Source organism: Gavialis gangeticus, unplaced genomic scaffold (genome assembly GCF_001723915.1).
Source record: "Gavialis gangeticus isolate Ggan-Ray unplaced genomic scaffold, GavGan_comp1, whole genome shotgun sequence".
Classification (NCBI taxonomy): Eukaryota; Metazoa; Chordata; order Crocodylia; family Gavialidae; genus Gavialis; species Gavialis gangeticus.
The window spans coordinates 416,935-437,545 of NW_017728981.1; the positions used below are offsets into that span (position 1 = coordinate 416,935).

Consider the following 20,611-nt stretch of genomic DNA (forward strand, 5'->3'; position numbering starts at 1 on the left):
TTTTGGGGGGGGGGGGGGGGGGGGGGGGGGAATATGTGTTTGTAATTACAAAGCATCGCTCTAGTGATACACAAAGTTGCTTTCCTCTTCCGTAAATGAGAGTATTTTGAGTTCAGTCCTTAAAATTAATCAGAAGACACACATGGTAAATTAACTGGTGATAAATTCAGCACTCAGTAGTTTTACCAAACTGTTGTTAGAGCTTTTCACTCTCTGAAGTTGAAAAAGCTGAATGACTCTGCATACAATGTTAGCCTCACTACAGAAGCCAAAATGTTTTGCAGGAGTCTGTGCTCAGGGAATAAAGCAGACATAATTAGTTAGAAGCACTAGTTTATATCTGGAAACCCTCCACATCAAGACTTATTTTCAGCAAGCACATGATTTCAACTCCTTTGAAGCTTTCAGGAGTCCTTACCTTTATAAGACTCTCCAGGACACATTTATTATTTATTTTTTTGGGCCTTACCAATGCTGGCCTGAATTTTAGGCTAAATTTAGTTTAAAGCAAGTTCCACAGACTTAGCAAACAAGGAGACAAATGGTTCAGATATGAGACCTTAAACGTCTGATGATTATCGTTAGGAGACTAAAGATGTAAGTTTAGCAGCTCTGCCTGCTTTCCAGCTCTTACCGGTTTCTATGGAATGGGCGACCTATACTCAAAGCAGCATTTGTCTTATATGATCCTGGTGAACTAAAGCCATTCACAAATCCACCATTGGGAAAGGGGGCCTGAAATGAAAATACAAAACACAACAGGGAATCAGCTGCTGAACTGAGATAACAAGGATACAAACTTGTAAGCATCAGGAGTACACAAAGGCTCAGATAACAATGGAAGTAGCTGCTTTTTTCCACAAACCGTTTAACATCTCAGCCCCGAGCTACCACATTCCCTGCACTGCTATAATCCACTACTTAAAAAATCCCTCTTGAATCTACAGTTTGCAAAGCCTCCACATCCTCATGGCCCCTTCTGCCCACAAAGGACAAAGAAAACCCTCCACCTCCAAGCTTTACGTGGCATAAATTTAATTTATAAAAATATCCTTCAGAATAATTGCAGCAGATGGCATGCCCTGGCTCCTTTCAAAACCCTACCTCTTTCTGGCTGATACCATCAACTAAAGAGTCGGTACACAGCAGCCCAAGGAACAAGCACGCCAGCTCACGTCTTCTACGCTCCATTTTGCTATCCAAGTTCTTGCAGAGCAGGTTCACAGAAACTAGGGTCGGAATGGACCTCAACAGATCACTGATCTGATTTTTCAAGCCATTACCCTTAATGTAAATTACTTACCAGTGGTGTTTCAAAGTAAGGTGCAGGGCTTGGAGACCAGGTCTGAGGCACAATACTGTAGATAGAGTACTGCTGAGGACTATAAACAGGCTGCATAAACAGTGGTGAGGCAAATTGTGCTTGTGTTTGAACTGGCTGAGTATAGACATTGGAATCCACTACCCGGTAACCATTCTTAGCAAAAAAAGTGTTGATGGCTTTTATCCTTGCCTGAAAAAGAAATTAAGCTGTGTTACATGCCCCACATAGCAATGAAAGAGCAAGTGAGAAGATTTATAATGCTGTAGGTACGGGAGAGAGGAAAGCTTGTGTTAACTACCGGCTACAAGCAAGCTTTGTGCAATCAACCTGGTTACAGCATTGGTTCAGTCTTCTGACAACCCAAGCAATAAGTTGAAGCCACAGAATCACTGGGAACTAAAATGTTCTGCTGCCTCCTACAGCAACAGCTGTTATGTAGACAGATTAACTATTAAAAGTGAAAAAGCCAATGCTTTGAAAGACGCCAAATTTCAGCCCCTACAAGCTTAGTTTGCATAGTAAGTATGGAGAGTTAGACTCCACTCACAGCACAAATCCAGATTGTTCAAATCTCACTTAGAAGAGAACTGTGTAGTACCTGTGCCAAGTTTCACAGACAGTACAAGTTTTAAAGTTGTTAAAGAAAAAAATGCAGATGACACCTTTGTTTGGAAAAGAACTGGAAAGAGTCACCATCCACTAAATAGTCAGATTTTGTAACCATTCATACAGGACTCAAACTGGTGAGCAAGGGCAGACCTGCTGAAATCCAGGACTAGTTACTTAAGTTATTAATAAGTTTGCAACGCCTGCCAAAAAACAACCGCAACACTGCCCTCAAATCTTCCCTTAGCCCATAAGTGTCTTACCATTATTGGCTTGCCCTGAAATGTTTTTACTTCTTCCCTTAAGTATTTAAATGCCTGTGTACATACAAAAGAGAAACATTAATTGAAATAACATTTGGGTAAAACTACATTTCTGAAAGAAACTAACAAACAGTCGATCCCGAGGTTGCTTCTTTATTTTGGAACTAGTTACACAATTTTTTTTTATGAAAAAAAGGGAAACAGGCATTGTGGTACTTCAAAAAGGGCCTGACAATCTTTTTAAAATCCCAGCATGGAAGGGACTGTATCACATTGCCATCAAAAAGGAGTTTTTTCTTCTGTTCCAAGGATTGTAACAGTTCAGAGTTGGGATGCTAGAACTTTTGGATTAGCTGGGTACTTTTATTTCACTGACAAGGGCAGGAAAGGATGTTGAACTTCAACTAAGTAAATTCTTGGCTCCAAAAGGAAAATAGGATAGGTTAATCTCAATCTTCCCTTACAGCAAGTACTACAACAGGGGTCAGCAACCTCTGGACCCAGTCCATGGACATGGGGCTTCAGCAGTGTTCAGTCTGGCGCTGCTTTGTGCAGGGCAGCTTTGATGAACAGCAGCAGGATCCTAGCGCCCTCCCTCAAACTGGGGGGGGTTGTTCTGGTCTGCAGATGGAATGACAGTGCCTACCCCCTGTTCTACTGCATTTCACAATGCTTCCCAGTGGGGAAAGGACAGACTAGTTGAGACTACATTGAAGCTCAAGGTCATCTTACCTGCTGTGCATCAGTATCAGACTGGAATGTAATGTACCAGTTGTTATTGTGAGCGAACTCGCAGCTTATCACTTTGGGGCAATTTTCATTTTTAAACAGAGCCTTAACTTCCTAAAGCAAAAAAAAAAACCAAAACAAAAAACCCTTGTTACAGCAACCCCCAGTCCAAAGATGCAAGAAGCTTCGTCAGCCAAGGCAAGCGTTTCTGTTTCTCTTACAGTTCCTAGATTACTGAAGACTCACTCAAAAATATTTCTGATAGCCTGCAATGGACCTTCACGTTATCTTGCCCTTTACAAGGCTGACAGCTGGCTAACTGAGGTTACCAATATTTTAAAACTTCTCTCTGGCTGGCTGTTGACTCTTACACGTAATAATGTAGTACCCAAGCAGTCTTCTCACTTATATTTTCACTTCTACTGATAAGAGAGTCCTCCTCAAGCAATAAACTTCTGAACTGCCTTTAATCACCTGAAAGAATCTTTGCTCAAGACAGTAATATCCACCCCAGGGCATGAATATGCACCCTCAACACTCCTACCAACCTAGATACAAAGGAAACTAGAAACAAACACTGTCTCCTGTAAGTCAGTCTACAGAGCTGTCTTGGGTTGAATTTAATGATCTTTAAAAATGTAACAAGGCTGAGATGTCCTGATTTTTTTCAAAAGATTTTCTCTTTTTTTTGAGACTTCTCTCCACAGGAATAATATCTGTACTTTAAGAGCCAATGCCATTAGCTTACCACCCATTCGTTTTTCAGATATAAAACAAAGGGCATTTCTGGTAAGGTTGGGAAGAGATTCCAACAACATTAAGCAGTCAAGGGAATGAACTGCCTTCATACCAGACAGTTTGCCTCAACACCAAGGTCCTTCCAAATTAAGATTCTTAACGCTTGAAGTAAACTGTACAGCAAACTGTATGCAAGAAGCAGCCTGTGTCATCATGGGTTGCACATTTTTAAAAGGGGATAAAACAGACCTCCGAGATATGGAACTGCATTAGTTGTGCTAGTTTACACAGTTGCTGCATGAATTGCCTGCACTCATGCTGAATTATATTTCACATGCAAGTTTATACCAATTAATAAGGGTGCACAAAACAGGCTGTATTCGATTTAGATTCAGCCCGAATCAGGGGACAGTGAATTGATTCGTTGATTTGGATGGATCACTGTCCCGATTCAATTTGGCAAAATCTGAAGATTTGATGCTGATTCAGAGAATCAGTGATTTGCCCATAGGTACAGCTTTAGATGTTTTTTCTACATACTTCAAGGTACCAGGCACAGCTCGTGAATGCCAAGATGGTGGGGCAGATGAAGCGTCCTATAGGAGTGTAGGGATCCCCCCCCATGTGTTTGGCGGCAGACCCCCCCCAACCCCTCTGGCTCAGTGATTAGCCACAGGGGGACCCCGGGTGCCCCCCCAGACCCAGGAGACACCAGTCACCAAGCTGTGGGGCGGCAGACTCCCCTGCACTCCTGTGGGACACTCCATCTGACCCACCATCACAGCATTCACAAGCTGCCTGGTTCCTCGAGGTATATATAAAAAACCATTTAAAGCTGCATCTATGTCCGAATCACTGAATCTCTCTGAATCAACTGGGAGGGTTCAGATTTGATATGGAGAGATTAAAGGGTCTCCTGATTCGATTTGGATTCAGAGATTCGGCCACTGAATCAGGCCGAATCTCTGCCAAATTGAATCAGTGACCAAAGCTTCACACAGCCCTACCAATTAGCATGCTCTGCAAAAGTTGCTTTTTCTGGTGCTGTCTGAAGTAATGTTTAAGCCATTCAATAAAGTTTACCTCAACAGGGGTCATTTCAGGGATCTCACGAAGAATAATGATGCACCGTTTGTGGTTTGGTCTTACTTTCTCTCCTCTCTCATCCACTTGTACCATAGGAGAAGCTAAAATTTAAATTAGAAAGTTGCTTTAATTTGAAAGCATGGGATATTAACTTCAAGATGCCCAGCCCCACACACATTTATAGTAAGACGACAGAAAGATAAGTATTTTGATACATTTGTAGGTTCACAACATTTAATTTTACACAATATAGTCCACCTGTAGCGTACGGGCTCTTGAATTCCTGACTCCACCAAGAAGCCATAAAAGACAAGAGGGACAATTTTTCAAATTCAGAATAAATTTCAAGCATTTAAAAACAGCACACTGACACATTGGTGGGTGGAACTAAAGTGTCATCTGAAGGCTGGAAGAAATGATGGTTTTGCTTCTTATTTGTACCATTATATCCATTGCTATAGACTTTAATTATTTGCACAAATTAGTTCCTAAAGAGCTCAACCTTGATAAACACGAGATATATGAAAAACCAATATACAATCTTCATATCGTAGTTGGCAATTTGGAAATTAATCTTTTGCCAAAAGCAATTTTCCCGAAACAGAACTGCACTTTTAATAAAAAAAGTCTATAATACTTTTTAAAAATGGGTGTCCAGCAAGGTTAGCATTAAGCAATATTATGAAAAAGCATACAAGAACCACCTGCATTTCTTGCAGTCTGAATGCACTGAATGCTGAGGTCAGCAGGTTTTTCAGACTCACAAGGACTGCAAAAAGTCAGATCATAAAGACTGCACCAACTTCTTGTGAACATATGGGTATAGTTTTTATCCTAACACTGGAAATCATGAAGCCAGTCTTCTACCATAAGTGGAAATAATGATATGAGACTGGTTATCTGATACAACTACAAGCTGCGGCTGTGTAATCACTGTCTTTAAGCCCACTTAAAAAAAAAAAAAGGTTTAAAATAATGGTCAAAACCCAAGCCTGCTCACAGGCAGGGATATCAGTAGATAATCTTTGCATAACTAAACGATGAGTTCTTGCATTATCTGAAGTCATGAATTCACTTGAAACATGCACTGCATGGTGTCGTGCATGCACTCAATATTTAAAATGTGCTGAGTACTCTCTGCTCATTGTCCACGAGACTGGAGGACACTCAATACCTATTTTAATTTTTTGGTGGCTATAAAACAAGCTCTAGGAGTTAGTGCTTTCAAGTTTCACATTTAAAATTTGAGAGACAGATCTTACATTTTTTTTGGACAGTAATAAGAACCATTTGCATCAAGAAGGCACAAAAAAATGCAAGTTTCTAGGCAGTCCTACTGAGAAATTCAGATGAGATCTGGTAAGACAGTTATGGCTTCAGCATTAATATTATAAAAACCTCTTGTACCAACTGCCATGTGATAGGAAGTGTGCACAGTCAGCATGAGAGTGCACATAGGGAAAACTGCCCTTCTGAAGAAGCTTTCTACATCAGTAGTTTTCAACCTTCTTTCATTTACGGATGCTTAAAAAATTTGCATGGAGGTGCAGGCCCCTCTTCTGAGAGCTGTTTGAGACCAGTTGAGGAAGTTTACTGAAAAGTCACCAAAATAAACACCAAAATAGTTACTTATACACGGATATGCTTTTGGTTAGCATGACTTTCTTTCAGAATCAACTAGAGCTCATTTCCCCCCACCAAAAAAAAAAAAAAAAGATCAGTAACTATGTAACAATCAGCTTGCCAGAACACAATAGGTTTTCTTTTAAAATTTAAGGAGAACTCCTCCGTCAAACAAACTGGCTGCTTGCATCACTCATCTAGACATGCTTTTATAAAGAGACTTCAACATACATCTCAATACTTCAAGAATAAGGTCCATATCAGTGGTCAGCTTCTTAATTCCTTCCATGTTGGCGATTGTCCATATTGGAATAAACTGATCGCTGTCCATTTGAGACATCAAGTAGAGATCCTTCGACAGATTCTCACTAGAAGTAAACAGGCATTTACACAAGTGATAGAGGTTGGGGACAAAAGCTTTAGCATGAAAAGACAATTCACTGTGAACATTTCGTCTTTCTGGTCATGATGCATGTGCTCTGCAAGTTTTCTTCTCTGGGAGTTACTGGGTCAAAGCTAGGCAAGACAAACAGCAATACAAATACAATGAAGAAGTACAACAAAACGGTGCCCACAACCAGGTCTCTGGCACATTACACTGCCTTTAAATACTCTCAGGAGTCCTTAGGGAGGAGTGTATGCGATTACTTGACCTCAACCTCTTAAGAGCTGTGAAACAAAAAAAATTCTGTAGTCTTCACTACAGAATAAGACTGCAGGGCAGAAGCTGCATGAGTGTGACAGCCAGGCAATTGTCTTTGCAATGCTTCAACAAGTTTCAGAGAGCATCCACAGAATGTCTCCAGCAAAACTACATAGCAACCTTTATAGTCTGTTTGAACCAGCACTATCTGGGGCCCTTAGACAACTCTCTCAGAACCAGCACTTTTCCTGGGAGCTGAAGTAATTAGGCAGTGTCCACATGTGTACATAAAAACTTTCCACACTGCAGTCCTGCTGATTCCCAGCAAGCGGCCTGAGCACATTCCCCTGCTCCCCACCCCCACCCCAAGCCAAAGGGGCTCTTCAAAGCTAAGCATACAGTTAAAGCTGCTACTGGTTTGTCCCTCCATATCTATCTGAGATCTCAGCATCGCAGAGAGTAACCACTGGGAGCAAGCTTGGAGCAAAAGTGCTGGCGTAACTCTGGGTTTGGAGAGTGCCTGCAGGTTGGGAATGTTCAACCCCCCATGATAGGGTCTGCTGCTATCAAAGTGTAGACGAGTACAGGGAGTGCTACAATTGTACTGCTTTTCCACCGACAAATTCTGGGCCAAATATTAAAACTAGTGGGAGTTATCAACTGCTGGCTGTTGATGGACAGGCTGGGTGTAACCCATTTCCCCACAGGATTTAATGTAAATAAAGATGATTGGTTCTGCACCACCTGTCGGCCCAGACCCCCACGATCCTGCAGCCTCACCCTGGGCCCTGTGCTCCTGCTAGCCCTAGCCAGGCTGCTCCCGGCAAGGCACCATGCGGGCTCCGCCAGGGAAGGCATCAGTTCCTCCCAGCCTCGTTGTTCCCTCACTGCAATGGCCCCTGCCAGACTGCACACACTGGCCACCAGTGTACCTATGCACAGCCCCAACTACACCACCCATGGGACCCAAGTCAGGGACCTGCCCACCCAGGGATTTATGGTGAGAAGGCAGCAGCGCTCTGGTGTGGGGTAAGCAGTGGGGCCACCCACCCGCACCCCACTTTGCCCAGCCGGGGCACCCCCCAAGAAACCCAGCGCTGTGATGAGCCACCACCACCAGATGGCTGCAGGCTCAGGATGGCATCTGCACCCCACGGGTATGTGACCGGAGCAGAACAGGGCATGGGCTGCAGCCCAGGGGTGGGGGACATCTGCAGGCTTGGATTACACTGGCCCAGACCCTGCACTCCTGCCGGCCCTGGCCTTGGGTCCCGCGACTCCTGCTGCCCTGTGCCCCACGCTCATGACCACCACCCCGCCCCTTCTCACTGCTGCCACTGCTCCTCCCCGCCTACTGGCTGCTCCAGCATGATGTGCCAGAGCAGACCCTACGCTCCTGCCACCCCACCCTGGGCCCCGCCGGCCTGGGCTCCAAGCTCACATTGCCTAGCCCTGCACCCACCCCTTCTTGCTGCTACCCCTCCTCCCCGCCCACTCCAGCACCACATGCCAGAGCAGACCCTGGGCTCCTGCCACCTGCCACTCACCACTTCCCTCGACACCACTGCTACCACTTCTCCCCACCCCTGCACTGAGCATTATAACGAAATGTGCTCAGTGCTGAGTGAAACCAGGTAGGTATTTTAAACGAGCGCTATAACAAAACTGTGGTAAGCGAAAGAGTGTTAAGCGGGGGTTGCCTGTACCTACAAACCTCTTGGTCTGCACCGACACCACTGCAAAACAGCACCATGCTGGAATTTAATGTTACTTGCACGCTGCCTACTGTTCCTTGTATCCCAGCAGCAAGCTCAGGACTTGATCTCTGGTCTCTTGACCTATAACCTCCTTTTCACTGTAAAATTTTAACCCAGATCCAGAGCACAAGACATTTGCAACCAAAACACAGTAACATTTATCTGCAGCTTTTATAAGCAATTTAGTAACATGAAAAAATTAGTCATGCTATACCGTGAGAAGCAGAATTCAAGTTGTTTCTTCAAACATTCTTTAAGGTCTTCTGTAGACACAGCAGAGCCTCTTTCACCTAAAGGTAAATATTAAATTAGCTGATTGTCACTGGACCTCAGCAACATGTTACTGGAAATAAAGTGCAAAAAAGAATGTTTCCTTGTGCACAAAGAATGGAAAACTCAAATCATTCTGTAGAAGATGAATGGAAACATGAGACAGGTTTTATAAGTTAGTGCTACTTTATCATATCTTGTAAACTGCAGTTTACAAGCCTCGTTCAAATGTTAAATACCACCAAGATTTGGCCCATGCCTTATCTATGGTCATTTTTATAAATGCACTGGCTAAAAACAAAACATGCTGGATCTCAGAAATTTGAGTGATTATTAAAGTATAATTCCCAAGACCTTAGTAACTGCAAATGCACTTTTAAAGAACTTCTTAAATGAAAACACAGGACAAGAGTGGAACAATATTTATAGATTTTTTTTTCCACTTTCACCCAGTTATAGACTAATGCTGCATTTTTTAAATGCACAAGGAGTTAAGCAACCCCCACACATGCAGTCTACCAGGTACCTAGGAAGGCAACATGGCTTGAGCTTTGCTGTTTTGCTATTCTGAGTGCTAGCATTCAGAATAGTAAGAAAGCCTCCATTTTGAGAGGAGTATGAGCTTGTCTGTTACACTGCAGCAAGTAATTAAACACTGTTCTTAAAGCAGCATTCTTGCCAGCATCTATATTACAAATCCAAGCAAACAAGTTAGGAAGCCAAGCCATATTTATTTCCATTTCCCAGTAAAAACTCTCTTGCATATCTACAAGGTATATCATAACAAAAGGACTGCATAGACTAACATGCCATGTTCATATGCTTGCACAGAAATTCTTATTCTTGCCAGATATTCACTCTCACAGATCTCAGAGCATGCAAAAACAATGATTTTTATATGGAAGCGTATTCTAGGCAGTGGTGATAAGTAGGGACCTACCAAACTCATGGCAGATGCGGCGTGCAGCAGCTCATTTAATCTTGCACATTCCCCTGTGCACACTTTGCCCCTTGCCCCCCTGCTGTTGATTAGCAGAGGGCACTGCCACTCTATCCTGATGAGCAGGGAAGCTAAAACCAGTCTGTCTTAAGCATGGTGCCATTTTTGCTGCCCCACCAGTCAGCAGCAAACAGCAGGCCCATCGAGAGCCCCTCAGCTAATCGGTGGCAGGAGACAAAAAGAACGCCATATTTAAAACTGCAGTTTTTGCCTCCCCACCGATTAGGAGCAAACCATGGGGCCTTTCCACCAATCGGGGGGAGAGGGGCACAGGGGACCCTGTAAGATTAAAAGAGCCACAGCACACCCCACACTGCTTATTAATTTAGGAAGGGGCTGAAAAAAAGCAAGCGTGCCTGCAAATCAAAATGCAAGCAAGATTTTCTACGGAAAAAACAATGTGAAAGCCTGAAAAGTGCAACACACTACTTGTGTAGGCAACCTTCCTCAGGCCCCTAAACACAACTCAGATCAGTTCCAGCCTGACCTTCCAGTTAACGACTTTTGGATTCTTCATCCCATTTACTCCTCAGTCCTTCACAATTCTAGTTAATCATCTTCTGAACCTCCAAGGGGCTCAAGAACACCAATGTTCTGCACTTAGGTGGCTTTGTTCACGTGTCATTCATCTCATATAGGATGTATTTGCTTATCATTAGGCTGCCCTTATCCAGTACAGGTTTCCCTCACTTTATGCTATACAGGCAGTCCTCAACTTACAACATTTCACACTTACGTTTATAAATTGACACCGTTTCAACTTTATGACATCAGTTTTGACTTACAACGCTTGATCTGATGTGACGCCACGTCAGTGAACAAGTTCACTGCGTCGCTCATCTCCCTGAAGAACATCTGTCCAAACTACTTTGGACACTTTCTTTAAGAAAGCAGACAAGACCCCAGAAAAACCTACAGCCAAGACCCCTGAGAAGACTCCAACCAAGAACTCTTCAAAAAGTCCAACCGAGAGCCTTTCAAAAAGTCCAAAGCCACCTGAAAGAAGTACTTCCAAATCAATATAAATACATTAATGTAGCTATATTACTCATCTATAATTGATTGAGTACAAAATTTTGGGGTGTTTTTGGTGAAAATAGGGTATCGGGCCTTGGTTCAGGAACCAATCCCCCATTTCTAACCTTGTTTCTTATGAGAAAATTGGTCCTGAGTTACATTTCGACTTAAAATGGGTTTTCAGGAACCAATTGTGACGCAAGTCTGAGGACTGCCTGTACATACATTCCTGGAAAACAGCGCATAACTTGAATTCACATAAGGGGAACCCACTTTACAATGTAACAAATAGGGATATGTTCCAAGACCTCGACTGTACTGACCCCCAGGCCCATTTCTACCACTTTTATAACACCACTTTGGTACTCACCAACAGCAGAGAGGGGTATGAGATAAGCTAGTGGGATGCTTAGAAGCCATAATGGGGTTGCCAACTACAGAATTATGTCACAGACAACAAGCAAGGAGCAGAGCCACACAGGAGACTATTTTGGTGCGTGTCACTCCCACAAGGCACCACACAAATCAGCTGGCTGCGGGCTTCTGCTGTACCGATCACATAAGAGTGAATTTAGCTCGCATATAATGAATTTTTGGAATAAAGAGGATTATCGCATAACAGCAAATTTGCACGTACAGAACCCGCATAAAGCAAGGAAAACCTGTACTCCTTTTGGATGGTTTACCAAGCACTCCACCCACAGCAGAAGCATAACAGTTTTCTGGTGCATAAGTACATTAAGAGCACAGGCAAATGTGTTAAGCTGTGGACTTCAACAGGCCTATGAGAAAGACAGATCATTAATACTCTCAGTGAAAGGCACCTCAAGATTACTGGTATTGACCAGGCTGGCATGTACACTCACCAGAAGCATCATAAATTTGGTAGCCAAAATCTTCAGTTGCTAGGACCAGTCCATTAGCAGCTGCTTCCTCAACACCTGTGCCATTTCTTGGAGCTTCACAAGATGGGGAATACATCACTTCATACTGCTTGCAGCTATCCTCTGAAATCTCTACGTTACCTGGCACAAAAACAGCAACACAGAAAGGGGAAAAAGGATGCTGTCAGCTTCAGACTATCTTCCAAAATGTGCATTTAAAGTGCATTTCTTAGCCTGTTATGAGGAACGTTCAAGAATATTGCAACTCAAAGACTTCCGATCCGTTTCTTTATTTTACATTTGAGAGCATGGTCCATGCAGATGGTTCATATTTCCCCATCTAGAAAGCTTTCCTTGTTTGTACTGGTCTCACAATGATACGCAACAAATTTTTTTCCCTTTTTTTTTTTTTTTTAAATAAATATAACAAAAGGACCCCCCGCCTTTCCCTCAACACACACACACACACACACACACACACACACTTCTGCCTAGGACAAGGAGACGACCAGGAAACACCATGGAAGTTATGCATTTAGCATACACTTAACAGACGCTAACCCCCAGGGCTCTGCAGATATCAGAGGTTAAACTCCTTTTGCTTGTCCCACCAAGATAAGTAAGGTAGGAGAAATGCAGTGGAAGAAAACTCAGTCTCTCCCCTCTCTGGGGTCCCTTATGCAGATGAGGGGATCTGAAACACAGCTACCACCCACCTGAAAATCAGTCTAGAACCAGCAACCATTGATCTCAGAGACAAACAGAACAAAAAGGTCATGATCTAACATGTTATAGCAGTTAGTTTCTCAAATGGCTTCTGTTTAGACACTTAAAAAACACAGATGAATTACTTGCAACAGCCATAAGTATTATTTGTCAAGGCAAAATTGACATTTCTAACCAAAGGAGGCACTCATGCTGAAGCGGCAACTGATCTTTAGAATAAAAATGTCACTCACTGCGTTTCTCCTCACCTTGGACGGCAAATGCTTTTAAGTTAAACTTTATATTGACTCAAAGACTTACCAAGTAGTATCATGCTACCAGAACCATCTCCTCCTGGAGGACTAGATTTTCCCTCCTCATGCTACACATCAGGAGATATCTACCACACAAGCAAGGTTTAAGCATGAAAAAAGCCTTTTTTTTTTTGCCATGTAACATCCAAGAGAGATTAAAATGTGGAATAGCTCAATCCACTTGGACTAAGCAGCCCTCAGATCTCATAATCTTTCTGTTCATAGGGTCAAGTGTACACTAAAGTGCAGCAATGGTAAGAAAAAGACAACAGAAAAGGAAACAGAAGGTGAGGTAAAAGGAGAAAAAGGCAGAAAGAGTCTAGAAGCCATTTCCACACATTTAGTGACTTGTTTCCCTCTTAGCGCGATACTTGATCATCACTGGGCCATAAGCATTGCACAAGACTACCCCACACTGCTCCCCTTACTGAATTACTCTTCCCTCAGTATTGTTTTAGGCATCACCTCAGATTTTTAAGCCAAAACTCACTTCAACCGATCTTCTGTACCATGATGTCTGGCAGACTCAATGCAAGCTAACTACATTTAAAGTCTAGAGCTGTACTATCAAGGTTAGGAACACTGGTTCCTTCTAACTGCTGGATTTAGGCTTAAACACAATACACACAATCCCAACTTAGCAAGGGACTGAAGTCACTGGTCATGCTTAGGTAGGTAGCTCTGACATCTCACCCTCAGCATGAGTCCCTGATGTGGCTGCCGTTTCCGGCCACGAATGCTCAGTGCCATTGGTCACTTGTGCAGCTTCAGTGCTTCCCTGTGGAGCTTCTTGCCATACTTTTGCATTGGGATTTAAACCAGCACCTTTTGATGTTACCTGCTGGAGAGACCAAAGTAGACAGATTTATATAAAGACATCCAGAGTTCTGACCCATGTGAACCTAATCTTCAGGCTAGCACTTCATTTCCCAGGTGAACCAAGGGGGAGACTACAAGAGGCATTAGCTTTCCAACAGGCAGAAGTTAAGGAAAAATGGGAAAGGAAAAACTCTCAATATACTTTAAAACATCTTGTTCCCACTTCCATTAGAGATATTATGCCCCTTCCCCTTTTTTACTACCACCAAACAAACAACATTTAGATAGCCACTGGGACAATAACATCAGCATGTCTTTTGAGAGCAGGGGAATCAGCCAGATGAGTTAGCAGATCCATCTATATCATAGGCTTTGTAATGATTTGACTCATTCACAATCCTTCAACCGTCCTTTCACCAGGAGATCTCTCCAATCTGAGCATAACCCAGGCTCTTCCTAAAAGAAAGCACAAGGAACCCTGCATCATGTTCTGCTCTGGTGACAGATGGGGAGCCTGCCAGATACAAACCATGAAATGCATGGCTCAATTCAAAACCTATGCTCAGCTACAGAAGTCCCGATTAACTGTTGACTGTGAAAAAATTCCTTATCAACTTGCTCATTCTGAATGCCAACACTTTGTCCAGCAAGCATTTTATACTTCAGATATACCAGTCTGAACTAGTGGACTTGTCACTCAAGAGGCAGTAACCAAGGGGAGAAATTTATTTTGGCTCCTGAAAGAGTTTTTTATGCCCTACCTGCTGCCTGCCAGGATTCTCAGGGGGCTAAACTTTGATACCGCACAACAAAACACACCCTAATTAGAATAACTGTTTAAGCGCCAAGCATATGGAGAGAAACCACTCAGTCTCCCAAATGAAACATTCCATTTTGTTGACTGGGAGGCATCTATAGGTAAACAGGTCTTCCTGCAGCAAGAATTGTCATGATCCAGAGTTATGGAATCCAAGACGACACAGGAACTTGAGAATACAACAAAACTGAACTGAATGAGAACATCTTATGCACAGGATTGTAAGCTAACAGCTTTCAGGATTGCTCTAAAAAGGCGGGGAGAGCAACAACACGACACACACGCAAGCAAACTGAGCCCTCGCAGTGTGCCGGTAAATCATCTCTTTCCCAAGGAAGCAAGTTTCAGTGCAGCCATGCATACAGCCTGCAGGCATACAGATTAGGATTACCAGAACTCCCTGCAGCAGTTCCCAGCTGAAGAATGTCAATAGTATTCACTCTCCCATGCTATTAGCACCTCTTTCCACACTCCAAGGCCACAAAACCACAAGGTTTTTCCACTTAATAATATCCAGGATCTTCCATTTCTATTTCAGAAGTGTTTTAGTGAACACTTTAGGATGCCTTCAGACACAGAACCTCTTTCATTCATACCACTTTTGAGGGTGAAGGACACTTCTCTTCTAATACTGGCTGAAGACTTCTGCAATAGAAGCCCAATCGAAAGAATAAGGAAGTTTGATATTTCAGAGCTTGGCCTTTTAGTGTCTCTGGGGCTAAGGAGTGGTTTTTAGTTCATACCATGCCATGCACAGAAAACAAAAGGATAAGGAAGCGGACTGGATAGCCAAAGGGTTTATTCTATTTTTCTCTGCCAAGATCGCACCTGACCCAAAACTGTGAACTTCTGGACGGAAGCCTTCATTTAGTAGGGCCCTTTGACAGCTTCCTACAAGCGCAAAAAGCCTCCAAGTGAAAGTGGCAGTCTCAACAGGTTTGTGTGGGAGGGGAAAGAAATGACTGTAGTAGTCAGCTCTGGGAAGGAAAGTGCATATTTCAGGGTTAGAAGGAGATAAACCCAGAAGTAATGGGTTTAATTTTAATTTGCATGAAGTTTTCCCCTTTGGTAAAGGCAGTGAGGAGAACATGGACTGGGGGGATGGGAATGAGAACTAGCAGCAGTAACACAGTCAAATCAACACATGTAATATGACTGCATACCTCCCCATTTGCACAGCCCTCAGGGCATAGCGATTCCCCTGAGGGTGCTAGACAGCAATGTAACTTTGTAACAGCACAAAAAGTGCCAAACAGGCTTTCAGAAGTCCTGGTCCAAGTTGAGACAGAGTCCTCTGCTGCAGTACAAACCCAGAGTCAAAAAATTCAGGATGTGCTTGGCTTGCTCCTTATCTTTTTACTTTGGGCTCTCCTCATCCATGGGGGAGGGACTGAGACTTTCCCACTATGAGTTTCTCATCTTTCTATAACCCACCTTATGAAAGCTGCTGAGCTTCATTTAGACAAGGAGAGAGAGGTACCCGAGGCGGGCATGCCAACATTGGTGCAGATCACCACTTGGCAAGTTTATGGAGCTTTTAGCTCACATGATGCCCTTGTGCCTTGCCATTATGCTTATCGCCACATCAGGAAACTACAAGCACCCAGAAAAATGTATTGCCAGCATGGAAAACCATTTCTTGTACGAATCCATCTAAGTATATCAAGAAAAGGAGTGCTGCTTTCAATGCACAACTTCAGTGTGTCCACTCTGTCAATGGCAAGGAACCTCATCTCCACGGAGCAAGAACTACAAGCTCCCAGTCTCAACCATGCCTAGCTGCACTGTCAATTAATGGTCCTAGATCAACAGGCTCTTCTCACAGAATCATAGAGAAGTTGGGCTGGAAGGGACCTCCAGAGGTCATCTAGTCCAACCCCCTGCCTGGGGTAGGATCATCCCAACCCGCTTCAGCGTCATGAGAAGCAAACACAATCATTTGCCACAATACAAAACATACCTGGGATTATTCTGTAACCCTCATTTAAGTAACTACACTTTGTCACAAAAGTCTTTCAATTACATAGTCACAATCACTTCTTAAATGAAGACTTTGCTGAATTTAAATCTCCAATTAAGCAAAGACAGTATTTTAAGTGCCTGCTCTTCTGATGAAAGAATCAAGTTGTTTCATTTTATATGAGGCTTCCTGCCTCTGCTGTTGTAGGGATTTCACTTTCAAAAGAGAAGCGGTGCCCCTCTTAAAAGAGATTCTATGAACAGAGCTGCCTGCGTTCAGAAGGGCCCGGGGGGGGGGCATTTAGATCCTCAGAGTGATCTCTGGCTCAACCGGCTGCCATTTAACTTAGTTTTAATATGCCCATCGATTTGGGAAGGAAACAAAGTCACAGTATGTGCCACAATCCAGTAGGTACCACAAGCAGCTGGTATTCAGCAGGTACCAACACAGCTAATCAAATCCTTTTCAGCAAACTTGGGAACGTGGACTCTGCTTATAATCTGACAAACGGTATTGGACCCATCTGATTGGAAAAAATACTTTAAGTATACTGGAAGAAGGTTTTTCATGATGAAGTCACAATTTCAGAGACCATAAGGGTCAGCAAAGCTAATAAATATTTGCATAATGACAAAGAGCCACTCTGTTTCAAATGTATGCTCAAAAGAGGGTTGAGTCTACCATAAAAACATTCAGAACCAAACAACTTCCAGCAGGCATATGCTGGCTGTGGCCAGCGTGTTATACTAGAGACTGGGTACCCATCCAAAAATCCCTGCTGATATGGAGTCAGACCACTGAAGGTTAGGGCCACTTTGAACATCAGCAGTGATGTCTGTGTCTGGCCTCAACTGACTGAAGAGATCCTGACACTCCCTGGATAGAGCTGCAGCTACGGGGGTGGGGGAATATGACATATCTCTAGACTGAAAGTACTGCCTGCTGCTCTCTTGGATTTTCTAAGTTAGACTTCACAATAAAGAGAGACTCAAACTGAGTTGCTTTGAGGTCTCCCCCCCTCAAAACACCCTCCTTTTTCAGTTGCTGAATTTCTTCTGTTTGCTGCGTGAAGAAAAGTTAAACACTTGCTCATCCTATTTTATCCTACAGCAAAGTCAAAATGCTGATTCTGTGACAGCTATAACTCCTAGCAACAGACCTGTGAGAACAAAGTTGTAGCTCCTTTATAGAAAGGAATACATCATACTTCTATACACCTCTCATGAGAAATTACAAAGATGGGTAAACTAAGGCACGGAAAAACAACACACCTTGCTCAAGGTCAGTAAGCTTACAGCAGGGCTGGAATAGAACCCCAGGCCTCTGGACCCAATTACATGACATTTCTGTTATGGGGGGAGGGAGGGACAAAGGAAGCAAATTTGACTATTCTCTTGGTAACTACTGACTCCTTCCAAGTTAATTAAGACAGTAAAAAAAAACCAAAAAAAAAAAACCCAAGTGATACGAAGTGTCAAACTGAACCCTAGCGGATACAATGAAAAGGGTTCATTTCTGCCCTTTGCTGCCAACAAGCAGCAGTAGCTTGGTACCATGAGCATACCAGATAACTCTCCCTCAAAGCAAGCTTCCAGTTGTGGGGAAACTGGTTTGATGAACACATCACAGTTTCTACATTACCCTCTTGCCTGCAATTAGTCCTTGTCACTTGGTAAAACACTTGAGAGACTCCGTATGAAAAGTACTAAGCAAAAACCAGCTTTGATTTTTATTAATTTGTCTCTTCTGAAAAACTTTGGCATAACAGAGACATATGCAAGCACATGAGTATTTAGATTGCCATTTCCTGGTGCAGCAGACAGTTTGGAGTATCCCTCTCCCTAGGTGCACGCACCTCCAGGCCTCAAATACAGTTTTGTTTTGTATAGCACCTTTCATGCAGATTGTTCCAAGTGATTTAGATGCATAACGTGCAACATAATGTTAATATTTCTTATTTCTTGTGGATCAGTCTGGTGTGTTATCCTACTAGCAAACTGAATTAACTGCTTTGAACTCAGTATTACAACAGAACATGGCCAGTCATGGACCAATGATCACACGGGTTAACTCATGGATAACAGTATCAGCGGAAACAGCTCTAAAAAGCAAAAAATAAATAAGCCAGGTTTCTATATAAAATTACCTGCTGTTGCCTATGACAGCTGATGCATCTGATTCAGTTAGTCTATAAGGTGCACATCTACCCTGCCTTCTTCTAGTTACTCCCTGAATACAGATTCTTTTGACTTGCTTCAACTATCTCAAGAGCCTAGGCCCCATTTATTGGGCAAAGTTTTAATTTCTGTCAGTCGATTTCAATTCTACAATACGCTTCCAAACACTTGCTGCTGCAGAAGTCTTTAGCACTTGCCCTGCAAGTTTAGCTTTTCCACCCTGGTGTCAGTCTTATGTATAGCTCGCTGTTCACAACTCTGAACACAGTTAGTTGCCAGATCAGTCTTGAAGAGGAATGCTACCTAGTGAAAAAAGACACACGGTGAGAAATAAAGCATTAGGGCTCTATTATAGGAGCGCTGTTTTCCATCAGTCCAGTTTTTTTAAATTTTTAGTTCTACCTTTCAAGTGGGTTCTCAAAGTTAGTTTCCTCAAGGTTTTCTACCACAGCAGATATTAGCGATTTATCTGAAGGAAATAAGGCTATTAAAACTTTTTTTAAAAATACTTTAGGAACTTAATTAGCTGCTGGGTGGTTATCCCTTAACCAAGTATGTGCAACCCCCTACTTAACCTGCTTATAGCAAGTTAAAGCCAAACAATTTGAAACATTTTGACTAACAAATGCTGAATAGTGCGTGATGTCACACACACACTGGAAATAAGTTTCACCAAAGTGGGGCAAAACTTACTTGTTAAATGTTGATCTTTGAGTACAAATGAATAGGAGATAGATTTGGGTCCAAAAATCATGTTGCAATATGGGGAGGAGGGGGCGGAAAGAAAACTTTCCTCTGATCAACCGCGTGTACAAAGGCAGGGTAAAGTTGAAGAAATGTTTCATCTCAGACACCAGTTTGCAACCTTTTTGCGTCCCACTAACCATTTTGTCAAAAAAAGCCACCAAAAAACCCTGCTCGCACCCAGACAGAAACAAAACCCCACAAAATTGCAGTTTGAGCCATCTATTGATGCCTCCATTTGAAGTGCAAACAACTGGTTCTTTCAATCGGGCAACGAGTTGAAGTCCCACCTACGCGACCTTCGCGTGCGTCCGTCCCACTGATTGAGACACAACTGATCTAAGACCTGCATGTAATTGCCTGAACAAACCCCCCCCCCCCAGAAACGATGATCTCTCAAAATGCAACAAACCACAATAAAAATATCACCGCTATCAAGTCTGCTTGAGCTTCAGAGGCAACATTATTTAAAGTACAAAAAAAAGCCAGCACACTGGACAAAGTCAGCCGCGTATTGACCGCGCTCCATGAATGACAAACTGCTCAGAGAAAAACGCCTCTGCTCCTACCCTTTTCGTTCGCTCGGTTTAAAAAAAGCGAGTGTACAACCCTACCGCAGCCGCTGCCCCAGGAAGTGCTCGCCACCACGAGGCGAAGGCTCCACGGGTCACCCTCCACTTCGACCGCGGCCCCGCAAGTGAGGACACGAGCACAGCGTCTCGCCCTGGGAGGAAAAGGGCCAAGGAGGGCAGGGAACTACCCGGTGGCCCGGTGCACTTGCACGGCTGCGGCAGGCAGGGCGAAGGGCAGAGCGCGGCTGGTTCCTGGAGACGGCCCAGGCGGGGAGGAAAGGAGAACCGAAAACCCCGCGCGTGGCGAGGACGGCAGAGGGGAGGGGAGGGGAGGGGAGCGGGCCCGCCCGCCCGCGTGTCACCTTCGCGCCGCCGTCGCTTGACAAAAGGTCACCGCGGTGCCTCCGCCCCGCCCCGCCCCGCGAGAAGCTTCCAGAGCCCGGCACGTGCGGCCCGGAGCCGCCGGGGGAGGGGAAGGGGGGGGAGGGGCGGCCCGGCCCCAAGTGCTGTGTCGGCCCGGCCCCGCTCACCTCCACGAAGAGCAGCATGGCGGTCCCCCTCCC

General features: G+C 43.7%; 1 protein-coding gene and 1 long non-coding RNA gene across 3 annotated transcripts in view; one reads left to right on the forward strand and one right to left on the reverse strand.

Annotated features, from left to right (window-relative positions):
• The window catches only part of LOC109293329, an 18,278-nt gene extending 3,307 nt beyond the window's left edge, over positions 1-14,971 (forward strand). Inside the window, exons 2-3 of the long non-coding RNA XR_002096301.1 lie at positions 11,807-11,812; positions 14,961-14,971. This is a non-coding gene — a long non-coding RNA (uncharacterized LOC109293329). The remainder of the gene's footprint in view (positions 1-11,806; positions 11,813-14,960) is intronic.
• Positions 1-20,605, reverse strand: part of LARP4 (La ribonucleoprotein domain family member 4) — a 34,449-nt gene extending 13,844 nt beyond the window's left edge. The window contains exons 1-10 of one of the 2 annotated variants that reach the window (XM_019511174.1): positions 20,579-20,605; positions 13,653-13,797; positions 11,923-12,081; positions 8,984-9,059; positions 6,601-6,737; positions 4,744-4,847; positions 2,926-3,036; positions 2,194-2,247; positions 1,304-1,513; positions 635-735 (exon numbers count right to left, since the gene is read on the reverse strand). In XM_019511174.1, coding sequence (XP_019366719.1) covers positions 635-735; positions 1,304-1,513; positions 2,194-2,247; positions 2,926-3,036; positions 4,744-4,847; positions 6,601-6,737; positions 8,984-9,059; positions 11,923-12,081; positions 13,653-13,797; positions 20,579-20,596 — 1,115 coding nt within the window. In that variant the 5' untranslated portion in view covers positions 20,597-20,605. Of the gene's footprint in view, positions 1-634; positions 736-1,303; positions 1,514-2,193; positions 2,248-2,925; positions 3,037-4,743; positions 4,848-6,600; positions 6,738-8,983; positions 9,060-11,922; positions 12,082-13,652; positions 13,801-20,578 lie in introns of both variants that reach the window. The other variant, XM_019511166.1, reaches the window with a different exon arrangement.
• Positions 20,606-20,611: the final 6 nt, after the last annotated feature.